Below are 25,733 nucleotides of genomic sequence, written 5' to 3'. Positions count from 1 at the left end.
GAAGCAGAGAGAGGTGATAGTTATTAGCCACTTCCTTTAGCAAGAAAGGGTAGTAATCTTCTAACAAATCTTCAGTCCCATACTTCTAGTAATAGGGGAAATACATGCTGTAGTCCAGAAAGTTATCAGCTATGAAAGCTGGGGACTCTAATTTTCAGGACTGGACCCAGAAATCTGTAAAACTGCCCAAGTGGTGCTCAGGAAATGAAGAGAGCTTTAGCACATGCCTTACTCTACAATTATGCAGTGCAGCACTTCTGAATAAATTGTATTAAAGCCATGTTTAACAACCCTATAAAATAAAATCATCTGCATTTTCTGCACTTCTTCAGAGCGTTTTGGAAGCCATATTTAGTTCCTTCTCAGCTAGAGGCATTAGCCATTCCGAGACTCAAAGGTATCATGATAAGACTGGAAGAAGAGGAAATGGGTCTCTGTGCTGCACTCTCCCTGGCTACAACAGTGGAAAAGCTCTCACGAACCGGTTTTGTGCAGGCAGGCTGTGTGGGATCTGCCCATCTCCAGGGGACTCTGAACTTCTCCAGATCTGTTTAACTCCGCTGAATACTTTTTTCTTTATTTTCTATCACTTGCCAGCACTTAAATGAACTGATAGGGACTTTGCTTTGAGTCACTGACCTGCATGGAACCAATTACCAGTGTGAACAATCTTCACGTTTTAAAGAAAGTGCTTCCCTGCCTTTTCAATTGATTGTATTGGCTCAGATTTGCAAAACAGCCATGTGCATTTCTATATAGAGCTTCAATCTTTCATTTTAATTTAACACTATATTTATAGATTTGTCAAAGATTTCCCAGAGTTTTGGCAATATCTGTGCAACCTTTCAAAGATAATTAGTCACACCATGTAAGAAAAAGGAGCCTTGGATTTCAGTAATGGGATTCAATTTTCCAGGAACCTGCTTTTTAGAAAAAAAAAAATAAATATATATAATAAATCCATCTAATCTTTTATTATTTATTAAATATCTACATCTCAAAGTGTTACGTACACCTTTTTAGAAACACAAAGTAACGTCTTTTCCACGTAAGAGATGCAATGTACATAAACAAGTTTAATTGCTTTTTTCCTGTTTTGCATACATGCTTATCTCCTCTGTACAGATTCATATCAAACAGTCAATCAAGTGCTGTAAATATTTCTAAGTTTGGCTTGCTAATAATTAGGAGAATGGTTACTTATAAATGTAACTTAAACCAGTCCTTCAAGTGGCGTTTCTCATGCTATGAATAAACACATTTGTAAGAACTTAGTAGATATAGGTGGGGTCTTAAGCCTGGCAAGCAGTAACAACATGAAGAAGAAAAATCTGAGGATCTTCCTTTTATAAGATACACTTGTGCTTCGTTTTTGCTGTGTCATCATTCCTGGATGTGGCAATAATGCACAGCATATACTGTGATTCAGAGTGGCTCATGAGAAAGAATATCATAAATCCGTCTCTGTATATATGAAACATATTGTAAGGAAAACAATATCTCCTTTCTGGGGGGAACAGAGAGGGGGGGGGTTGTCCAGATCTTATGACTCCTTGTATTTATTAGTTGTTATTTTATATAATTATTACCTATTTCTTGATATTCAGATATATTACCAAGTTCATTTCTCTGTGGGAGTTGCTGAAAATTTGAACTTTCATTTTGTTATGAATATCAAACCATAAGTTTAATCAATGTTTTCTCAAAACATACACTAGCCTAGAGATATCTCAGAATTTGGGAAGTGCCTCAGTGCAATTTCTTTCTGAGTGTTTTCTCTCTTTCCAATTATGCTCATGATCAGAAACACTGGTAAGAGCTCCTGTTGCTATGCTTCTGGTTTCTGGGAGAAGGGTGAAAAATTTCAGAACAATTATTAAAGAGCATGCTGATTGCTGAGTGTTGGGATTTTGTATCCATCCCAGAAGTTTCTTTGCTATTCTATGATTTTTCTTCTTTCGTGATTATGGCTATTTCTAGATTTTCTTGCAAGTCCTTTAGAACTATTTTCATATAGTCAGCTACTCTTTGAGAACATAAGAGTAAATAGCAAAAGTAATCCAAAAGAGAGTAAGCAGTGATTGAATGCCATCATGTCAAGCTTAGAGGAGCAGCTGGCCTTTGAGAGAGAAGTGGAGTTTAAAGGCTTTAGCTCTTGTTCTCCAGTACTTTTCTTTCTCTCTGAAGTATCTGGTGTTAGGAACTGGAGACTTTTTTGCCTATTGATTTGACACATGTGTTGTTTCAAACAGTAAAACCCCTAAGGTTCATGAGTTTATTTAATATGGCTAGTGGTAGAAAAGTAGAATTTTGTTATCTGCTGTTTCAAAAGACCAAGAGCTGCCAACCTTCCTCCTGTGAGCTGAAGTATTGGGTGCAGAAGAATGCAGGCAGATAGCATCTCTGTAGGATAGCTGTGGCAAAAGGTTGGCAGCAAGAAGGGAGTGTCCCCCTGTTCTGTAAAGAATGGGTGACCCAGTTGCCTCTTTCAGCAGCCAGTTGCTACTTTGCTTCCCCGCCAACCCAGACAGGAATTAGGAGATGTCCTTAGATATTTTTTTGCAGTCCTATGAGCTGTGAGAATGCTTTGGGTCAGAGGTGAACAAGGTTTAGAATTTTTCTATCCCATGTGCCACGTGAAGTTACAGAAAGCAGCCTGTCATGGTCTTAAATTGCCCACATCAACTTCCCACATGCAAGGAAAGGTGTTGCTGTAGCCTGAGCCTCTGTGTTCTTCTGACTGGATTTAAATAGGTGCTTTAATTGGTATTGGCATTGTTCTTACAGGCAGTCCAGCCATGACTCACAGAAATCTGACTTCCACCAGTCTGAATGACATCTCTGACAAGCCTGAGAAAGATCAGGTAAGCTTCAGATTCGGACTTCGCTTAGTGATGTGTTTGGTTAGGAGATGGGTATTGAGGAAGGAATAGTTGTACCAGAGATCTGAAGAAAAAGAAGAAAGTGAGCAAGGTGAGTCAGTTATTTCCGAGTCCTGTGACAGGTCTTACACTTCATCAGCCCTTGTTAAACTCTTGCAAGATGTGAAGCAAGTACTGCCATATATGGAAGCTGCCTGGCATCCTGCTGATATCTGTGAGAAGGGAACGGATGGCATCCTGATCTTGATGTATCTAATCTGCTTCCTGCTGAAAAGAGGCTCTTCAGGGTTTCAGCAGAGGTCTCACAGCACAGTAGCTCAGGTCAAGCAGCACGCCAGGGTTTATATTCATAGGTGGGATGGAGTAGAGCCAGAGCATTGAGGGGGATGTGTCCCCACTACAGCAGCTGCTGTAATAGAACGTGTTGCCTCACCCTTTGTGGTGCTTCTGAAATACAGCTATGCTAAAAGGTAAGTGTGGAAGAACAGCTTCAAAACATAGATGAATAAAAAGGTTAAAATTGGTCTTTAGTGCCTGCAGAACTGAACTCTTTTTTACCAGTCTCCAAAAAGTTTGTCTGATTTTTCAGAGTGATGTTTATGGTATTATCATATGGACTTTGTGTGTGTTGTCCTTACTTAAAGCTTAAGAGTGTGAGGGGTGTAGTGATTCTTTGTGAACTCTCTGAAACCTGGTGTTTAAATGAGATCTCTACAAATTTCAAAAAATGTTCTTGGTTTATGAAGTGGGTTATTTTCAAAGCATGACCATTTGTTTTGGTAAACCTTTTTTTCCCTGCATCTCTCAAGACTCTCTAGTCTTGTGATTATTCTGAATACAAATGAGAGTTACCCTAGGAAATTATTTGGGTTAGATAGTATATGCTCACCAGCTGAGGAAAAAACTCCAGTCCTTCGAATAAAGCCAGGTTGTATTCTTCTGGAAGTGGAGCTCTTCCATAAAGCGACAGAGCAACATAACTGTAGAAAAAATGAGTTCCGCTTAATTGAATGTGGCATACCTGTTTTTCTCTAGTCCTCCTGTCCTTTATTCCTCACCTGGCATGCAGTTTGTGCTACTGTTATTTTCAGATACTAAAAAGTATGTTATCTTCCTCTTCAGTATTTGAAAAATCCACACAAAGGAAAGAAATGGCTGGTAAGGCAAACAGCCCCATAATGTTGAACGTGCAGAGTTTATGTAATAGAGCAATGAAAAAAATTCCCTCTGGTACCTCCTTTAACATACAGAAAATACTTCAATGGAAAAAAAAAGTGCAGTGTGTTTTGCAGTATTTTTCAGTTGGATCATACGGCTGCATTTATTTTTTTCTCCAAAATACTTTTATGTACTTAGCCATACTCAAGGTAAGCGTAATTGTAAAATCGCTTTTTCACTGGAAAGACTGCTGGTTTACATTTTTAATTAGACTATAATTGGGGTCTTAGAGCGACAGAAAACTAGGTCTGAATGTTGCAGCAGGCTTCTTAGATTTCATTAGTACAAGTGGTCTCAATTGTTCCTCCTACTGAAATGTCTGTGGACACGTACAGATAATAGAGTTTTTGTCTAGAATTGTATACTAAAATGTTTTGGTGGGGCTGATACTCAGTTCTGCTAATAAATCCAATTTGGAAATGTGCTCCAAAGTTTTTAGCTTTCAGTATAGATAATACTTTACTGTTTATAGTGAAAACTGTTACTTTTAAACTAACAAGTTCCAAAAAGCCGCTTAGTTAATTAGCTCATGTCCTTCTGATGAACTTTGCACAATGGAACCCTTGTACTGTATGCTTGTTGAAGCTGGTCTGAGAAATCACCTTAGCTCTCAATTTTCATTACTGATTTACTGAAACTCCTGTCCTGATAAAATCTGTGAGACTGTGATGATGCCTGGCAAATTTCTTGAGCAGAAGTTAGCATGCTGTACAGGCACGAGGGAATAATTCATGGTGTTATGACAACAGGAGCTGGAAAGAGAACAGATTCTTGCCTTGACATCAGAGTGACTGGCTTTCATTATCTTCGTATCCCATCTGGAAGCCTGACAGTTAATGAGGCCATACAGTGAGATATCAGTCTACTGAAGAAAGAGGCTGTGCTGTTTTCTATTTATTTGTGTGCGTGTGTGTGTATCAGAGGTCAGTTTGTCTTTAAACTGTGACAGTCTGAAATTTGTTGGTAACAATTTCTTGGAGTTATACTGGGACCAGATCTTTTCCATCAAACATTATTTTTGCATGTATAAAGGAGAGTATCGTGTGTGTGTGTTTTAAAGGAAAAGAAAGGCTTTGAACAAAGTTTAATATAGCATCAATAATTTTCCTGCCTACCTACACCCTTACTTTCAATTTTGCAATCTTTAATACTAATTGGAATGATGCCATTTACAGTAGTGACAATAAAACCAGAATCTCCTTTTTATCTGTTTCTATAGGTTTTTACTGAGCAGAAAGACACCTTGGTAGAATTAAAGTAGAGGGTTCTGGATGCTCTTTCTTCAAACTGTGAAGTGTACAGCTCAGATGATGTTTCCCGTCTTTGTCCCTTCTCCAGTACTTTGCCACTTGGAGAAGTGGTGGTGATGAATGCTTTGGAATTACAGTATGCCCACAAGCCCTCTCTTAATGAGGTTTGAGAGAGCAGGTTTTGTGACTGTCACACAGTACTACGTGGAAAAGGATGTGGATCATCCTTTGGAGCAGCTCTTGCCAGCGGGTCCTGGACTCCCCTTGCTAAAAGCAGCTTAGCACCTGAAAGTGGCTGTACTTTTCAGTACTTTCAGCTTACCTAGGAGTATCTTTTTACCCAATTTCAGTCTTCAACTCCAGGGATCTTTAACTTTGTGCATCTTGAGAAGCTGTGTCTCCACTCAGCAGCAGTTCCATCACATGCTGTTGGAAAAGCAGGCTGATCCTGGGTACCCACCTGCTGTATTTCCCAGGATGTTGTAAAGTCTGAGTGGAAAACTGGTGTCTTCTGTTGTATGATCCTGATATTTCTTTGCAATGTGTTTGCAAAGAAAATCTTCTCTCTGGAGCCAAACCTGGTGCAGATCTCTCTTGGCAGTCTGCAGTTGCCATGCCACCAACAGGTCATTTGTCTTCAGCAGGGACCTTCCAGATTGAGAGAAGATGGTGGGTGAGTCCTCTGCGAGCTCTGTGAATAGTGAGGGGAGTGGTGGGGTGAGTTTTGCCATAGATGTTAAGATTATGAAGTGGGGATGTGACTGCTTTCAATACTGAATTGTCAATTTCAACTCCTTGTTCCTAATAACAGGGGATTTCCAGTGGTAGGCTTTGAGGTTGGAGTGAACAAAAGGTCAGAAGAGGACACTGGAGGGAGGGAATTTTCTGCAGGAGTGGAATGTGTTGGCATGTTATCTAATATATTTGATCGCATCTTTTCTCTTGGAGCTGGCCTATTATTGACAGTGGTGCTTCGATGTGGGCGCCAGGGCAATGCTGTTTTCTGGTGCTTTCTCATTGTTTTTGTTTAAGATAATTGAGCTAAGGAGCAGTAGGCAGGTGAGACCTCAGCTACAAAAGCAAAAGCCCAGATTGACCCCTCCTAACAAAGGCAGTGTCTGCTGTTAATCCTGGTCTCCTGAGCTTATTTTTCAGTCCCTGTGGAGAGCTGGGATTGCAGAGTCAATTGAGGTTTGAGGTGGGCTGGTTACCTCTTGTGTAATTGCCTTGCTACCTGCAGAAGCAGCTCTGCTATCACAGACAACAGCTAAGCAGCTTGAGCTAGGACAGATGTATTCATGCCTTCATGGATCTGTGCCATGACAGCAACTAGGTGATGTACAGTCATAAAACAGAGAGGTGTTACAGCTGCTTGGATTCTAGCTGAGGGAACATCAGAGAGATGTGCTAGGAAGCACTGGACAGTTTTTAGGTTTTCTCTGAGATCTGTTAGAGGATGCCTTCCTTGAGGTTTGTCTTGCCCTGCAGAATCATTGCAGGAAGCTGAGAAAAGATACCAATGTTCAAAGGCAAATACGTGGTGGAGGTTGTAGCAGCTGCTCTCTTCTGCAGCTGCTTCCAAGAGCAGAGGAGAACAGTGTCTGAGGCAAGTGAGTGAAGACAATAATTCTCTGCTTTTTTGTCACTGAAACCTCTATATGATGAGGAGCCAGGCTCTACTGCACTGATCCTGAACCTGGCTGGATGTTCTGCTCAGCACTCTGGGTTTCTCACAGAGTGCAAAGATGGATTTTGAAGACTGACAGCACCGAGGATAGGAGCACAGCAAGAAAATATTTACAGTGGTCCTAGGACACACTGACGTGAGTACAGCAACTAGAAATAACAAGAGATAAGATTTAATTAAAATCCTACATAGCACTCAGACTTACCTGCAGTAAGCTTTGTGAGGTTGGTTCTTCTGCCCTTAGGGAAGGGATGGTTGTATGCTTACTTTGGATTTACTTTGATCTTGCTTTTGTTTTGCTTCTCTCATAGTCTTCACTGTCTTAATACACTTTCAAGAGTTAATCTTCTTACGGGGTAACCATTAAGTTGTTATCTGAGGCAAAGAAAATGAACTTAGAATCTGCCTCGGAAAAGGATGCAGTCAGGAAAGGATGCTTGGGCTCTTCCCAGAAGATCAGCAAGTGCTGCCTATTCCCTAAGTGCCAGGGTAAAGAGCCATTAGCTAGAGAGGAGAGGAAAGGAGCTCCTTGCCTGAAAGGCACTGAAGGAGCAGACACAGGCTTTACTTACAGCCGTTTTTTCCCCTCAAAGAATTCATCAGTAGCCTTGCTGTTAGCTTTGGAATCAGCAGCATCAGCTCAGTTGTGCTACTGCTGAACTTTTCTTAAGGCTTCTATCCTATGTATTCTATCTAATGCAGCTTTCTGCAGGCCTCCTGGTCCGAAAGGAGAGTTTAATACATGGTGTAGGTGAAAGACAACATTTTAAATATCATGGCACATTTTTTCCCCATTTGATTTGCAAAAAGCAAACAATATCAAAGCTGAAACAAGAAAAGAAAGGACTAGTTAGCAAAATGTAGAGTTTACAGAAATCTTTAACTACTGGATGATTTGTTGCAGAAGTTACATTGATCATATTGATTCAGCTTGCACATGTCTGTGACAGACAGAACATGGCGTGCACTGAACTCCACTGCATAATACTGGCAGTTACAGCTTGTGGCCTAGGGAAAGGAGTATTAATAGAACCTGTGTTTCTGTAGTGCAGAGTCAGGAATGGTCTGGCAGTGTTGTGTGCGGACATCAGAACTGTGCTGTCCCTGCTGTGTTGTTAGTATGTGGGCTGGTGTCAAATGAAGCTGCTTTGCACCATGCCTGAAAACCCTTGCTCACTGTGTCCTGATGTCTTTGGATTTTTCTGCTTCTCTGTCTTGGGTTCTTTGTTTTTTTGTACAGGTAAAACCTGGGAAAATGGTGAGATGCCATACAATGGGAAAGTAACTCTTCTGATAAAGCACAGTGTTGTCCACTTTAATTCATTTTAAACTTAAGCAGACCACTCAGCTCCCTTCTTATGGCCGCCTGCATTGAACATCTTGTATGATGGCATTCACAGACAGTTATCCCTTCTGGTAGGGCAGAAGTGTAGACACTTTTTCTGAGGCACATTGTAATAACCAGAAAGATCAACACAATAGGATGGTGATGCAGAAGGAGTAATGACAAAGAGACTAGCATGATGGAAAGGTGTTACAAAGTAAAAGTGCTCACCTGTCTGTGAAGATCTAGGCTTGCAGAGGAAACTCCACAAGGGAGGGATCTCTGACCAGAGATCATTCCACAGTGACAGTCAGTCCTTAAATGAAGTCTAAGAGAGTTGCAGCCAGGCTCCACCCCTTCTGGTCACACAGGTGAACTGGTGAACTGCCTTCACCTGTGCTCCCAGGGCTGACTTGGTCCTTTCCCCAGCTGCTCAATCAGTAGTTCAGACTGTGACTCAGCAGTTACCATACACACATTCAATCTTGAATTCATCTTAGACTGTTATTTCAAGGCATCTACTGATGATCACCAAGGTACAATAAACCTTTTGCCAATCAGGTCTCCAGCTGAACTTGTAGGATAAAAGCTACAACAACAGGATATTTAATGATCACTACTGGGAGGCTTTTGGGGGCAGAAGAGAAGAGAAAGTAGGCTTTTATTCCCTTTTTTGTTCCACTTGGTAAGCATGCTGTGTTGCAGATCTAATAACTGGAAAAAAGAAGGGAACTCCAAAAGAAGTCTTCCCTTTCCTCCTCCAGCATGTATGGAAAGCTTGTCCTGTAGCTAAACAAAAGTCTAAACTAAATCTGTCGGTAGTACTAAGCACTTAGACAGCTCTGTGTGATTAGCAGTGTATTATTAATGAAAACTGAAGTTAGATAATTTGCATGAACTGTCTCCTCTCTGCTATGAGAGTGATGGTTCATTCGTTGCATTCATTTAGATTGCAAAAGAGACTGGTTCAGCACCCTGAGTGTCTTTCAGCAGTTGCCGTGTCCCTGACTCAGACTGCTCTGACGATAAATAGCTTCAATAGAGGACAATGAATTTTGATTTTGCTACTTTATCATGGTGCTTTTTTCAGGATTGCTTGATATTTTGGCCATTTATAAGGATAAATAAGAAAGATGAGGTGTATTCCATTTCATTGTATTTGTATTGGCAAAACACTTCTTGAAGTAGCAGTGTGGAGAAGTGATTTGCCTTCACTTGTCTTATTTTATGAGGTGTTGGCTGCAGTTGGTCATTTTCAGCTAGATAGGTGGGCAGAGGCAGCAGGACTTACAGACAATTTCTTTTCTGTATTCCAATTGCTTTGATCTGGTCTGCAACAGAGTCTAGTTAAAGCAGGTGCTTCTGGTGGATCACCCAACTGGGGGAAGGCAAGGGGGGATGTACACGTGTATATTCTAACTGCTTGTGCTAGTCTGATTGGATACTGGCATCTTGCTGCAGCTGTGAGCCTGACTGTTCCAGATCCAGGAGGTGGAGGAGTTTGTACACCTTGTGCAGAAAAAGGACAGGAGTGCTGAGAGTACACCTTGAAAATTAGGGTTAGATAATAAATAATAAATTTAAAATGATTGTCTTTGTGCCTTAGATTATTAAAGCAACTGTGGTTTGAAAGCATCATGTTTATATTGATGCTTCTGCTGTCTTACATGCATGCTAGCCAAGTTACACATCTTATGTACTCAATGCAAATAAGCCTTTCCAATATGTTTATGTCTCTCAGCCATTTCCTAGTTTTAATTGGTGTTGTCTGAACTCCTGCCAGCCTGCAAAGCAGCCTTTTGTCAAAGAAAGGAGCTGTGTGGCTATGACAGCTGAATCCTGCCAGCAGCATCAGGTGAGGGCCTGCACAGAGGCATCCCAAACTGACTGCCTCCTCTTTGCAGCTGGTGGCATTCCACACTCCTGTCTGAGTTTATTAGAGCTCTGCCTGCACTTACAAGGGTTGCCAGTGTAATTATGCCATACTGGCAATTCTTCATTGCAGATTAAAGCCTACCCAGCCTGCAGCCATCTGGATGACCCACCCTGGTGAGAAGCAGTCCTGCTGCTGCTGCATGCTGTGCACACAAAGAGATCCATACAGCTTTGGGGAAGCTCCTTGCTCAGATCTGTGTTATCCTTTGCTGTGTCAGTCACACTTGTGCAGCAGTGAGAGCAGGTATCCATATCAGCCTAGTGGCACCTTTGGCAGCCACTACAAGAATGTTAAATCCGTTCTGTTCTGGCCCTGGTTTTAGTGCCCATATGTTCAGTTGCACTGTTTCTCTCCTGGCACAGCTAACAATGTCTGCTTGCCCTGTGAGATTTTACTGGTACTCCTTTTCCCTCTCTCGGGTTTTCAGTGCGCTTACAGACAAAATTTTCAGTGCAGTTTTCAGCTTTCTAGCCAGATTCCAACTATGTTCCCACACGTGGTCCCGGAGCTGCAGTGTCTGAGCTTCAGGAGAATGTTTATAAAGGCGTCCCCACATGATTAATGCATGGAAATAGTGGCTTTGCTTATGTTTAGTATTTCTTAAACTGTGCTTGGGATGAGTTCTCACTTGGCAGCCTACCTTCAATTTTCACTTGGTTTATCCCTTTTGAGACTTTTCAAACTACGTGGTGCCTGCATCCGGGTCAAGGGCTCACAATCTTGTTGCGAGGAGGAAGAGGCAAGGCACTTAGCTTGCTGCTGTGTGGGAAGCAGGGCACAACTCTCTTATCTCCTCAGTCCCCACTTACTCACTCATGGAGTATCGTATCTCCACTAAAGCAGGCTGTTGAGGAGAACAAGGTTTTCTTCATCTTTGCAACACTTTGCAATTTGTTTTCATGGTGCTGAGATATAGCTTTGTCAGTTATCTTTTGATTCCTCTAGTCTTAATCATTTGAAAATACTTATTTGTATTTCAACTGAGAGGGCAGTTACCTGTGAATGAAAGCTATTTAGAAAAGTCAGGGCAGAGCCATTCTGAGCCCCTTCATTGCTGTAGGAAGCTGGGGATGGTGTGCTGTTCCCAGAACTGGTACTACTTCTGTTCCTTGTCCTATGAGAAGTCCTCTGGTCATGCTTTGTTGAAATGTCCTTGGCAGCTCTGAATGGGTGAAGCACGAGGACATTTTTAATGCTCAAGATGAAAAATAAAGGGAACAGTTAAAGAAAATCTGTTTTTATCCAGGACCTTTTATTGCTGAGCTGATGCACAGCATAAACAAAATGAATAATATATGGGAGATGTTTACTGACCTAGTGTTATCTCCAGTTTCAAAGGCTTTGTATGTGGGGACAAAAAGGAACTCTGAATGAATATGGTCAGTTGGAATATTTAGTCAGAGAGAGGCACAAAACCCTTCTTATTTGTTGTGGTGTGTGCAGTGCTTATTCAAATGAGTGTTTCCATATCAACAGGAAACCTATGCCAAAGCCAGCTCTAAAGTTAAAAAAGAAATTGGCCTTGTTGAGAGAAATCTTCATGCCTTTCCTAGGAGGACTGATGGGATCCTACTGTTTGAAATGAAGTCCATTGATTAATGGTGAGAGCAATTCATTGCTTTTCCTGTTTGAACAACATCTCCTAATCTCCGCAGTCACAAGCAAAGATTGCTAATTTCTATGTCTGTCAGCCTGGATGACCTACTTTCACTCCATGGAGCTCAAATGAAAATAACTATCTTCCAGTATAGTTTGTTGCCACCTTTTTTAAAAGACAGGAAATGTTTCTAGGAAGTTTAGTTAACTGGAATTTCATTTACTTTGGCCTTTTGTCTTGATGCATAGAACAGTTTTGCTTGCGTAGTTTTTCCCTACAGTGTCAGCAGAGCACATTTCGTGCATTCCTTGGTGATGGAGTTCTGTACGTAGACAAAACACAGAGCATTAAAGGTATCCTTTTAGGTAAGCATTCATGGAAGACGCATATGTAGATGGATTCAGAAAAAAAGAGACATAAAAATTCCTGGGGGATTTACTTCGCATACATGCTCCTGCACAGAGTAAACAAAGTGGAGCCAATTTTTACACAGGCTCTGATAAATTATGTACCCCCTTCCCTCTTTTTCATTTATTTCCCCTATAACTGTGGAGTGGTTTGTTCCAGTGAGCCTTTGTTCACTTGACCTCATCTCTGCATGCTCTCAGGCAGTCTGTTGCTGCCTGGCAGACTGGAAGATTCCTCATGTTGCGCTTAGCTTTGATGTAACAGGAGTTTGAGGAACTGGATCCTTTTTCCCTGTGATCAGGGACCGTTAAGCCTTCATTTAGTTGTACAAAGCACTGTGCATGCAATTAGGCTTTCTGTGGTAATCTGTATCATCAGTGCAGATTTTGAATGCTCAGATTTTGCTGTGCACAGGGAAGAGCTCCTCTTAGTGGAGCTGAGTGAGAGCTCCTACCTTGCACAGAGGAGGCAAATTAACTTTCTTCTGAGATTATGGGGAGCAGCACACTGGGGAACCCCAACCTCTGCCTATACCAAGGCTGTGCCTTGCCTCTGACACCAGCTGCAGCACCTTGTTGGGCCTCCTGCTGCACCATGCGCCATGCAGGAGTGGGAGCCTGTGGAAAAATCATACCCTAACCTTCACATTGGTTCCTTCCCTTCTTTTTGGCCCTCAATTGAACACTGGCTATTTTTAATACCGTGCTGCTGGAGGGTATAGCGAATGCAGAAATGCTGCATGGTTGGGTGAAAAAGATCAGCTTGGAATGGATTCTCTGGTGGAGGTGCTAAATATGACCTGGGTGTCTTCTGCCTGATAAACTGCAACTCAAACAAGAGGAGAGAGACTTGTAAAATGATGAATGGCATAAAGAAGGAGGTCTGAGCATTTCCTTCCCTGTATGGGAAAGCCCTGGTAGCTCTGCTTTTTCCAGACTGTCACTTTGAAAATGTGCCACCTTGGGCTTTCAAGCAGACGCCCAGATATGGAAATTTTCGTTTTTGCCAGATACAGTGTTCCCAATTTTTCATGCCAGTGGAGTTTGCTTTGGTCATTCAGTTCCACTGATGACAGCAACTAAATTATGCTAATTGGGAAGGAGAATTTAAGCATGTGCTTCGGTCCCTTTATATTATGAAGTAAGTATCTGATTGTAACTTCCTTAAATGAAGTCAATGCATGGCCTTTTATTTTTGAGTTAGTTTTATTGTTATTATAAGGATGAGATGAGGTTTATTAGATTTCTGCTGTACCTGTGCAATGAAATTAGATATGAATAATGTTTTTTTTTAATTTTTCCTTTTTGCTGTTAGGATTTTTGAGGCTGCCCTGCTGCAAACTCAGAAGCTTCTATCAAGTGAACACAATGGTGGTGCCCCATAAAGGCAGCTGCTCTCCCACAGAGCAGAAAAGCTCAAGCAAATTGTGGCCTCTGCTTTACTAACTAAATTCTCCTTTGCTCCAGCCCTCTTTTCATTTAGAGCCAATTTTTCAAACAGGGCCTATCTGCAAAAGCTGTATGTGGTAGTGAAATAGCTATTAGGTGACACACGAATATATTCTTGTGAGTGTACTGTGTCCCACAGCAATTAATCAGCAATACTCCCTCCATGCAACTGGCATTTAAATCCAAGCAGTACTAACAGATAAGTCGCTAAAGTCAACAACAGGCATTGATCACCATGCCCAGTGCACCAAGGTGTCCTATGCAAATATGGTGTTAGTTATAGGCACCATATGGCATGCTGCAGAACACAGTCCCCAAAGAGCAATTTATTTTTAAGCTTTCACAATTTGGTAACCTCAGCTTGAAAAGGAACTGTTCCTGAGCAGGCGGTGTGCTTTACCTTAACTTTAGCTCACAGAGACGGAGAATTCTGTTCAGTAACTCTTCCTTAGGCTAGGGGTGATCAAGTACGAAACAGATTTGTGCAGACAGATTCTGCAAAGATTAGTACCTACACGTTTCAGGATGTTTTGTAAAGACTGAAACATCATTACAGTAATGTAACTACCTAAAAGGCTTCTGTAGTTGTAATTTCAATGCTGCTTCATGGTGGCTTTTTTTTTGTTGTTGTTGTTCGTTTTGTTTTTGTGATGCTTAAACTAATGATTCATTTAATGGAGTTTCCACTTGCCTTGGGTATTCTCTTTGCCATGGACATGCCTACAAACAACTTTACAGAGTGTGTCAGGGGTCATGGACAGGAGCCATGTGTTTGTTTGGCCAAGCACTGCTTTTCACCTTTTCTTTTTCACCTCGTTTCTAGGCAGCCTGGTTATGCTAGGAGCTCCCAAACAAAGCAAAGAGACTTTCCACACTTGACAAAGTATGTGATCCTACTGAGTGATCTAGAAAAATAAGTCTACTTGGCTTCTTAATTTGTTTCTGAAAATCTTGCAAAGAAGACCAGGGGTAGATAACTCACCTGGGCTCCCTTTTGCCCCTGCTGACTGCAGTTGCTTCTGACTGCCTCCCCTGCATGTGAGCTGTCCTCTTGCATGTCCTTTACACTTGCATTTCAGACTGGAAACGACAGCAGTTTGGAGCTGCTTCATAAGCTGTGCGGCAGTCTGTTCTGCAGGGAAAGCAACATTTGTGAGAAGACAAGGCAGATAGGTATACAGTACAATGAAATGACCGGGAGTAAATGAACAGATGCAATAAAGGCTGTGTGTACTTACTAATTGCTTTAATTTCCGATAAATCTCAAGTGATGCTGATAATAACAAATTGTTAAAACATATTTAGGGAAATGGTGATTTTTCAGGTTGCTCTGCCCTTTTGCAGCTACAGCACTGAAGGTTTTTTGTCTTTAACACAGCATTAGTGGTCATGTTAGAACAATGCTCAATTTAGAAGAGTGCTGGGAAAGTGAACATAGTGCTCCAAGCTGCCAGGCCTTGCTCCTGCTCCTCTCTGGCGCTACTGAGACTCAGATCTTCTCTGAAGCTTCTTCAGGGAATGGTTCAAAATGGATTTTAAGTGCTGACTGCACCATTCCCATCACCTACCTGATAAATCATTTAAGCAAGTGTTGAGTGGTACTGCAAAACTCTTTTGGAACAAAAACCTCTGTGATGATCTCTCCTCAAATTAGTCATCCTGTTGTGATGTGCTGGACAGAGAGGCTGAAGGCGCTGATACCTTGGGAGCTTGAGATCCTTCTTGTTAGTTCTGTCAGAAAGGCGCCTGGGTTTGAGTAAACTTTGTTTAGGAAAACATGCAGCAGTGCAACCAGTCTATTAGCAAAGCTGAATGTGTGCTTTATTGCACAATCACCACCTTCCCAGTATCTTTCATCCCCAAACCATTTTTCATAGGGAAGCTGGTAGCAAGTTCCTTAATATTTTCTCTGGTGGAATTCCGACTGGAGCATGTAGGAGTTAAGATTGTTCCAGCAGTCTTCCTGCTGAATCAGTAGATCATGCCTTTTCATGAGACTTCTTGTATTGTCCTACTTCCTTGTGTCACCTGGTAAAGCCCAGCGCAAGGCTTCTTAGGGATTCATTGCCTAGCCTAATGTTACCCCCCATCTGTGTTCCTGGCAGTGCATCTGCCCGTACCATTTACTGCTAGCCAGGCAAGCAGCATCTCCAGAGATCACCCTGGGTGAGGGGCTTTTGAAGGAACCAGCTAAAGGCAGGATTTTCAGAGGCCTTCAACAAATTCTGCTGTTGCTGAAGCAGACAGTTGCAAACAAAGCCATCTCGGAGCTGAGCACATTCAGAAATCCTGTTCTCCTGGCAAGTTCTGGCCAGGCTGTGGCCTCTGCTCAGATTTCAAGTGCCAGGGTGATACCAGAAAAGAGCCAGGAGAGGCTGATGTTTGAAATCCTGCTGGTGCAGTGTTTGCCCATTATCAAATAAGCAGCTGATGACATTTTTCCACAGCTGGACTTAGTTAATATTTTGTCAACTAGGGGATGCATGTTGCAGCACACTGTGTGCTTGCTCATGCCCACTATAGCACAAACACAATTATAGTAAATAGGTGCAGAGATGAGCATAACCTTCAGGCTATAAGCAACTATTTTTAGTGTAAAGTTATAGCTACATTTTGAGAAGAGACATGGTTGAGAGCAACTCTGGGATCTAGCTGATGAGAGCAATGCCAGTCAGTAGATTTCTTCTGGTGCTTAGACCTAATTCTGCAGAATTAGACCTCATATAATAATTTGGATGCTTTGAGAAGTTTTGCTGGAAATGAATGAATCTTTCTAGGTCTTTTTCCAAACTTTTAATTTTCTACAGTTTTGATCCTCACTGTTAAATAACACAGCAGGTGCTTTGATGCGTTTCGATAAGTGCTGCTTTCCTTACTGGTGGATTGACCTCATGTCAGCTCTTCTGGGGCTGCTCCCGGGCTTGAGGCTTTCCTGTTGCTTGTGCAGGAAGTAGATGACCATAGAAGCCTGCTTTAATACTCTCATAGGTTGTAAGGGAGCAGAAATTCTTTTTGGTCTCCCTTGTCAAGTCAGAAAACATATCTTTATTGTATTTTATTTGATTTTGTTTGCTGGTTGGAATATCCACACACAATAAGTCCCTAATGTAGGGGCTGGGAATGTCATCTGTTTTATGTTCAGCTTTATTTTGATACAGAAAGGAGAGGAAGATCTGTAGTGTCAGAAAGCTCTTTTCCCCGATTATGGCTGCACGTGTATCCTAGTGGATGGACTAGAGTAGGTGTCTCCAGATCAAACAGACTGAACTTATTTGCACTATGCATTGACAAGATGCTTTAGGTGACCGAGTGTTGATGTCATCTAGAGTAATCATGTTGGAAGAGGTGGGAATCACAGTTAACGTTCCTGGCTTGCCAGGAATGAGGAGTTAAACTCTAAATATGATGAAAAATGTATTTCCATGTGCTTTTCTTATTACTCAGGCAGCAAAATTAGACGGGAAGTTCTATTAAATACTTTTCTAATGTGATATACTGTAGTTAATATATAGATCACTCTGAAAGTAATGCCTCCTGTTTATTTCCATGGAAATGACAGCAACAACAAAGAGCACAATAAGACTGATAGAGCAAATTCTCAGCTACAAAACACTACTGTTCAATGTAATCAGCACCATCAGCTATGCATTTTTGCCAGTGATGAACAAGAGCCTATAAGCTGTGCACCAGTGGAGATGACCCACTGTTGCTGTCCTCACTGCTGAAACACGCCACCCGCTGCCTCACTGTGCTCGCATCCACAGGTTGATCTCCATCAATGTTCAGCAAGTGTCAATGAATGCTAATGGATGCCATTTTTTTCTAGGATTTTCTGGGAATGAGGAATTCAGTGACACATCTTTACTCCATACACACTTTCATGTAGATGCCTTTCTGTCAGACAGCCTCTCTGCTGCCATCTCTTACATGGCAACAGAAGTATAAGGGAGTATTGATGGGAAGGTGCAACCTCCAGTTGCCAACATCCACCTCTAATGTTGTGAGCCAACATAATAAAACAGGAGGCATTGCTTTTGGATTATTTGCTTTGATATACAACCTGTTGTCTTGATTTGGAAGAAATAAAAATATGATGCTTTTTTTTTTTTTTTTTTTTTTTTTTTTTAGGCTAGTATCTAGATGTTGAGTATGGCAAAGTTACAAAGCTTGAAGAAGAGCAGTGCAATTGCACTGGTTGTCTATTTATGGTGCTTTCACCAGCTCCTTTTGTCATGTTTCTGACGCTTCTGTTCTTGTTAATGGAGAATTTGGCAAAGATAATTTGATGGATAAATAGAATTTTCTGTTACTTTAATATGTGTGAGGAAGAGAGTGAAAGAAGACTAGAAAAAGTAACTCCTTCCCAAAACCTGGGCTAGGCAGGAAGAGAAGGGAAGGGGAGAAAAAAGAAGAGAAAAGAGAAAAGGCCAGGTTAACTTGAGCTTGCATTACTGAGGACAAAGGAACAGTCAAAGATTATTGAAAAATAAAAGAATAATGGTAGAAAGCATCATGGGAAGCACAAGTTGAAATAATCTGAGTAAAACAGATCAATAGGGCAATTGGAAAGTAATTTTGGTCTCATAGTTCAATTTATTCTGCAACAAAATAGTTACTGAAATGTGTGAGTTCATCATATACTATTCTTCTCTGATTACCAGCTTGTACTTCTTAAGAATCTGTGTTTTTCCTATGATGATTTTTGTCTTTTATTCTGCTTATTCCTTCCCATCCTTAAAAAAGGGTAATCTGAGCCTCTGGGGATAAACCATTAATCAGAGTAAGCCTGCTAGCTGGTTTTGTTCCTTTCTGTGCCTTGAACAATGCAGGTAGAGATCTTAAGTCTTTTATTCTTGTGCTGCATGCATCACACAGGGCCTTGCTCTGAGAAAAGCACCATGTTGCTCTCATATTTCATCCTAGCGCAGAAATGAAAGGGAAAAAAGTACCATGTTTTGACGAATCAGCAAGTCACTCTTTCTGTACTCTCAAACATTGCTCTCCCAGAAAAATGAGAAGACGTGTTAGTCATCAGGAAAAGTTTCTATTGAAGCTGGTGAAGGCTGTTTAGAAGCATCTTACTTTGATGGCCTGGGCAAGGGGCTGAATCTCTGCTGCTTTCCAACATGCTGCCTAGAAAAGGGGGGCCGAGGAACAGCATCCTTCCCAGCTGCTGGGTCTTGGAGCTTTCTCCTGGAAGCCTTTGTTCAGGTGTATGTCCAAGGTGGCAGATATTGTGGTCATTTAGAGAGGACACTTGCTTTTTCATGCCACAGACAATTCCTGGTACAGCAAGGTCTTGTCGAATTGTACAAAGAAGCTTTCGGTTGGTGACTACCAGGATTCCTTATCAGATTTTACTAAGTGCATCCCTGAGTGAAAACTGTCTGAGCATTTTGTCATTTGCCTGTTCTTCTATGGGATATGTTATCTAGTGGTGAATAATTGACAGCATCAATTTAAAATTACACAGATTCTGTTGGTGAATTACTATATGCCCTATTTTTTTCTTGCTTGTTTAAGGTTTTCTACTTTATAAATATTGAAACGATCACTCAGTATGTACTTTGGGGCTTATAAGAGTTGTGAAGCCAAACTCTGTTGTGAGAGCTGCTTGCTGTGAATCGTAGGTGGCTCTGCTGAAGTGGATTTCTCTACTTCACCAGTGGGTCACACTGATTTTCCAACAGTTTGTGCAGTGGTATGTGTGTACTGCAGATGTTAACTCTGCTTTTATTTCTGGGCAAGGCTTTTAAAAACTCACTCTGATATAAAGATATTATGAGACAGAGAAAACAGTGAGATCAAGTTAGGAGTTGCTGTGGCAGGATAAAATAACAGCTGCGGTAACTTGATCATGAAACAATGACTGTTCAGTTGATGGTGGAAGCATGACAGGTCTTTTAGTTGCATGGTGGCTCCCAATTTTTCATCATCCTTTCAGTGTTTGGAGTCTATGTACATTTGAGTTTTGTGTGTGCAATAATCACCTTCTCATTTCTCTCATGTCTAACCTGGCTCCTCCTTCCAGGCTTGATGCTTTTCTTTTTTTCTGAAACTCGCCGTGATTTCTCTCTCCTCTGTGGATGCCCTTTCTCACTTTATTTCTACCCAAGGCTTTTGCTTCCTTTGAGCTCTTCTGGAGATGTGGGATGTAGCATCTCTCCTGCATCTCACCTTACAAGGATAGAAAAAGGAGTTGCTCCTGGTGAGGGTTCTCTAACAACAGTACATTCTCCTCTGTACCCCTTCTGACCACAGAAACCTGTGGTGAGGGCTGTGGGCTCAGGTGATGATGTGGGAAATAGTAACAAGCCAGTTTCTCACCTAGACATTGGCTGAGGTTGTTAGTGTTGTTTCAAAACCAGCATACTTGCTCCTTTTGCCCAGTGACTCTTCGTGTGCTGGCCTGCACCAGCAACGGGAGCAGCGGCTTTGGGAAACCTATAGGGCAGAAGCCACAGACATAGGAAACTTGCTTCTAAAAGCCTGCAGTAAGTTAAGTCTTTCACTTGGAACTTGAAAAGACTTGTATGCAATAAAATGCATGTGCCTAGCTCCTGGCATGGTCAGCTGCAATGATGTCCACCCTTCAGGTTTTGTTCTTGTCAGGCCAGTCATTTCTGTAGCAGCAGCTGCAGAGCCTGAAATTGCACTTTCACTTGTGGAAAGTGCATGCCCTCTGCCCAGATGACCAGGCAACAAGTTGATGCAGTGCTTCTTCCTGAAACTGCCCACATCTACTCATCTTTCTCAGTGCTACATACCTTTTTCTGCCCAAACTAATACTATCCATAAACAACCTTCAAGAAGCCTGATATTCTCAGTGTTGGCTTGGCTACAAGCACCTGTAGCAGGATTGTTCTTCTGGTGATGATTTTCAGAGCAGAAATATTCAGCTTTTAAAAAGTAGCATGAATGCAAGTATTGCCATCTGCTTCTCTGGCCTGCCTTCTACTTTATATTTATGATGGGGAGAGGGCTACCATTAGTAGACCAAATGAGGATGACACACATAGATAGGTTTGGGTCCTATGACCCATGTGGAAACATGGCTGAATGTTCGATAAATTTCATTGCACGTTTCTATCTGCATGCCTAACGAGCCTTCATTTTATTTTCTTTTCTCTTCTACTAATGCAGTTGAAGAATAAATTCATGAAGAAATTACCCCGCGATGCTGAGGCCTCCAACGTGCTGGTTGGGGAGGTAGACTTCCTGGACAGTCCTTTCATTGCCTTCGTCCGGCTGCAGCAGGCAGTTATGTTGGGTGCTCTGACAGAAGTCCCCGTCCCTACCCGGTAAGAGAATCCTGCCCCTAAGCAGTGGAAACAAATTGGAAACTGCAGTTGCACCTTCTAAAATAATAGCTCCAGGCTAAATGAAGACTTTCTCTGTTGGTTTCTATTACATGACTTGCATATAGTATTATATTTTCTCAGGATTACTGTTTTTAAAAGCAACAAAAACTTGCTTTGGCTGCTAATCATTTCTGAGTTCAAAATTTAGTTGTATAATATAAGTTGTGTGCAAAAAACACTGAACAGTCACCTTAACAACTTGATGGTGAAGGTCTCTATCAATGTGACATGACGGTTGGATATTTTTCTGCCCCTCATGATTCCTACCACATGCACATATTGTGCATACCTAAAATTCCCTTTGCCTGCTTTTGCAGTGCATATTTTTCTTTGTAAAAATTCACATTAGATGAAGGATTCAATTTTGGCCCTGCTGGAGGGGGGCAGAAAAAACGTCAGATAAACTGGGAAGAAAACTATCACTGGATTGTCACAACAGATGTTCCTTTGTATTTCACAATGGCTCAGAAAAATGTCATGCAAATATTTTATTTATTATGACTCACATTGCAAATTAACCTGCAGTCTCACAAATATGAATATATCTTATCTCACGTTCTTATGTGTTTGAATTAAATGCATATGCTTATTACATAGGTGCATACCAGGTAAGAACTATAAAACTGATTAACATTAAAAGAGAATGAACTAAAAATGAACTGACGGGGTATTTCAAGGAGAAGGACAACAGGCTGAACTGGACAGACTGCAGGTGTTTTGCAGTGTCTATTTCAACCCTGCACTGGTCTCTGTGGTGCCTTGTTACTTGGAAGCATTGTGTGGACCCTGTTACTGCTGTGCACCTGGGCTCCACTGCACTTCTGGTATCAACTTACAAAGGACTTGGTTTGCGTTTTACTTGTAATTGTGAAGCTCACATTGCACCTTTCATATCACTAATGTGCAAATGTATATTTTATGTGAATGGTTTCAAGGGCTTTTAATACAGAGTGAAAGTTCTATTTTGAATAATGTCTAGAGGGCTAGAGGCTATATTGAGTAATGCTTCATGAGACGGGACATGTTAATGCTACAGAAGTACATCACTGGTGCCTCACTAATACTGACTTGAATCACAGCCATTTTAATGGAGTGAAAGTTACATGGTTGTAGAATCTGAACCTTGTCTTCATATACATAGGAGAGAATTGGTGTAGTTTTGGCCTTTGTTTAACTGCCTTGTCTTGGAGTCTGTTTCAGCAGCTCTGTAGAATAACCACATCAACATCTGTTTGCTCACAGTGGATGTTCTTTTGGGAGCATAGGGAAATGAAAATGGCTTAATTTTATGAAAGGTAATTACTTATTTCTCAGTATTACGGAGCTCTGTATGCATCAGTATTTCAACTTCTAAGTCTAACCTACTTGCTCCTTTTAAGTACTTCTCAAAATGCTTTTCAGCAGAAGTAAAATCAGGAATTGTTTGTTTTGGTAGTGGGAGCCAGGAAGCTAGATCTAGGATTGCTGAATGACCTCATTATTCAATAGCATTAATCAAGACAAGATGTCCTTCCACGCCAACATTTTTTTTCCAGGAAATAGTATTATCCATTAGCTGTCCTCCAAACCAAATGTTAGCGCTAATCAAAGTAGGGAAGCTCATTAGATTGCTTTTGTGAGTAATGAAGAGGCATTTGCAGTGGCTACATCCTGTGAAATTCAATCAAGGAAATCCCATAAGGGCCCAGACTAGTTATGATGGAGTGTCTCCTTGCTCAGCCCTTAGTTTCAGCCATCCTACACAGTGGACGTTTCTGTTGAAGATGTGTACTTAACCCACAGTGTCTGCTGGAGCCTTTAGTATTCCCCCTCCCTAAAAGTATTTAGTATTCCTCTCCCTAAAAGGCTTCTTTTTATTTTGCTAAATTATGAAGTTCCTGGTAAAACTATCAAAACCATGCTATCAAAATTAGCCATGTGGAGTGGGAGGGTGATTCTAAATAGTGAGTTAACCTTTCAGTGCTCTGGTTTGCTTCACAGGAGTGTTGTGACACAGATACAGGGAATAACTGCAGTGTGACCTGCATCTGTCTGTCTCTAGAATGCAGATTGCCTTATGTGGGGCTCTAGGGAGCAGGCAGGAGTTCAGCACCCAGGTTTCAGCACATAGCTTTAGGCATGCCAGTCTGCAGTGTGGAGGAGACATGATGTTAGCATGGCCATCTCTTCTTGTCACAGTGGGCCATGCAATGCACTGATATTCAGTTCATGTTTCTGGTGTGCTGTGTTGAGAAATGTCTTTTCAGGTACAGATATACTGAATATTTCACAGGAGCCTGCAAACTGCCCTGCCTTAAAGCCATGACAGTTGTAGGGCTTGTTGGATCAATGGCAGAAGGATCAGGAAGGCCATCCTGAGGAACTGGAAGAAGCTGGGAAGGGAGACAGCATTTCAAGTAGAAATGTCATGTCATCCAACTTTCAGAATGCATGAAGCCGTCTTAATGCTTTGCTTTTCATAGCACTAGCCTGACAGGGTTTGCAGGGAGGGGGCAGCAGTAGGTGACAATAAAGCCACAACTATTAGCTGGCTATGCAAGAAACTAAGACAGTCTCCTGATGTACAAGCAAATGAGACACCAAGCTCTGTGGAGCTAAAAGGCTCACTGTATCTACAGTCCCTGCTCTGATATGGTATATTCATATTAACTTAATACTTTAGAACAAGAAAGCATTGCTTTGTGTGCTTATGATAGGTATTATTCACCATGTAAATTTCCATTTAATTAGATTTCTTATTTCCAGTGTTTTTTTTTCTCAACATATTTCTCAATTTGGATTTTTCTTCAAAGTCATAGAGTTTTGCATGTTTTGTAGAATTAAGATTTCCTGTGTAGAAATGGCTCTTCCCTGGTTAAGTAATTTTTTGTTTTTGTGCACGATTCCCTTCACACTTCCTTGCTAAGTATTTTAACTATTTCCTTCACTAAAAATAAATTCTTACTTAAAAGTAACTGCCAAGACCTGATGAATTATCCAGGGAAGGTTTCTCTGCAGGGCATTTTATACAATCCTAGTAATAAAAATCATGGAATTTAATTTAGCGTAGAGAACTTCCTGCCTTTTTCTCTGTTGTATTTTCTTGTTACCAATCAGATCAAAAATCATTTATGGATTTTGATCTTCTTCTGTCAATTTTAATTCCACGGTGCCATGAACTTTTTATTTTGGTGAGTTCTTAGTTACTGTACTTTCCCCATTGCTTTGGTGTGGCTGCCTCACCTCCTGACGGTACACCAGATGTAGCTTTTTATTTTCATAAAAGGGATGTACAATTATGTGTACAGGTCTGTTCCATTAATGTAATGATGATGAGGGCAAAAGATAAAGAATGAGCAAGGGAAAGATTTTTTGGAGATAAGCTGCACAGACTTGCATAGTCTAATATGTAGTGCTGGGAAATTGCCTGTGTCTACAAGCCTAAAATGAAATGAATTAACTTGCCCGAGGTTGCTTAAAAAGATGTGACAGAACCAGGAGTCAGATTATCCTCCTTGCCTTCTAGCTTACGCTTTTAACTACCAGGGCATCTTTTCTTTTGGTAGACAAGGATGAAACGTCTGTCTCGTTCCTTAATTGCAGCATTGAAATGGTCTTCAGGGCTGTGTCCTTCAGCAGCTTTTCCAACAGAAGATCTTGCTTTGGGACATCTGAGCTCTGGCAACAAATAATACTTATGTCTGCATTCATGTCTTGAATACCATGTAAGATGCTTGCAACTTGAAGGAGCACTTGTATGAAAACTGAAGAAGGATGCTTGACCTCCTTTCCTTACTGTAATCTTAAGGTGTGCCCCCTTCATTACACAGAGGTCTAAATGTCAGGGTTTGGTGGAGAAGACGATCATGAGATTGTTCTGTCTGCCCTTGAGTCCATCAACGTGCATCTCTATTGGGAATGCTGGGTGACTTGCAGGCATCTCACAAGGCAAAAGGACATTAATAAAATCATTTTATATGGGATCTTACTGAGTTTCCTTTGTGCTTCCGAGGTGCTTTTAGCACTTCTGGAATTACAGTTATTTCTTTCTTCATCCAGATGTGAGAAATGGACGTGGGTGAGCAGTTGAATCTTGTTTTTCCTGTTCCTTTTTTGTGTGTGGCTGAGGGACTTTGTCTCCTGCACTATTGGTCAGCTTGCTAAGAGGCTACGGTGAAGCTTTCTTGGCCTTTGGCCAGCTTTCACCACAATCCTTTAACCCATATTGGAATCTGATTAAGTCATGGGCAGCTCAGATTTCTGACTATGTCTCAAATGGAAAATATTAGTGCTATGCTGACTTTAGAGTCTGTCTGTGTAGTATTTACTCCTTACCTCCTAAGTGATTTCTTCTTACCTTCGTGTGATTTCATGGAGATTTCTAGCCAAACTGCTCACAAGTGCAGCACATAAGACTTACTTGCCTCCTTCAGCAAACTGGATTGAGATTCTACTCTGTGGTCTCCAGAGTCATTTCCCACCTGGGTCCAGGAGGGTTCTTAGTGCTTGTACCAGGTTGTATGGCCCACAGTCTCATGTTAACAGGTCTGCAGTGTTGCTGCAATGCTTTGTTAAGATCTATCCAGTGTGCAGGTGAGCTGCGCAGTACGGTGGTCACTGCACATTTGTCTGCTTGGAAGAGA

General features: G+C 41.4%; 1 protein-coding gene and 1 long non-coding RNA gene across 6 annotated transcripts in view; one reads left to right on the top strand and one right to left on the bottom strand.

The window, feature by feature from the left end:
- The window catches only part of SLC4A4 (solute carrier family 4 member 4), a 227,988-nt gene that overhangs the window by 151,260 nt on the left and 50,995 nt on the right, over positions 1–25,733 (top strand). For all 5 annotated transcript variants that reach the window (XM_042812002.1, XM_042812001.1, XM_042812003.1 and 2 more), the window contains 2 exons: positions 2,788–2,864; positions 20,894–21,051. In XM_042812002.1, the coding sequence (XP_042667936.1) occupies positions 2,788–2,864; positions 20,894–21,051 (235 nt within the window). The remainder of the gene's footprint in view (positions 1–2,787; positions 2,865–20,893; positions 21,052–25,733) is intronic.
- LOC122156828 lies at positions 1,002–11,772 on the bottom strand. Its single transcript, XR_006167664.1, has 4 exons — positions 7,243–11,772; positions 5,673–6,041; positions 3,772–3,862; positions 1,002–2,946 (listed from the first exon to the last, which is right to left on the bottom strand). It is a non-coding gene; the product is annotated as an uncharacterized LOC122156828 (long non-coding RNA).

The sequence above is a fragment of the Centrocercus urophasianus genome, unplaced genomic scaffold (assembly GCF_019232065.1).
Source record: "Centrocercus urophasianus isolate 14NV4802_14NV808 unplaced genomic scaffold, USGS_Curo_1.0 seq_13, whole genome shotgun sequence".
Taxonomy (NCBI): domain Eukaryota; kingdom Metazoa; phylum Chordata; class Aves; order Galliformes; family Phasianidae; genus Centrocercus; species Centrocercus urophasianus.
The sequence above is the reverse complement of the archived record's forward strand: the minus strand, read 5'-3'. Positions and strand labels throughout refer to the sequence as shown.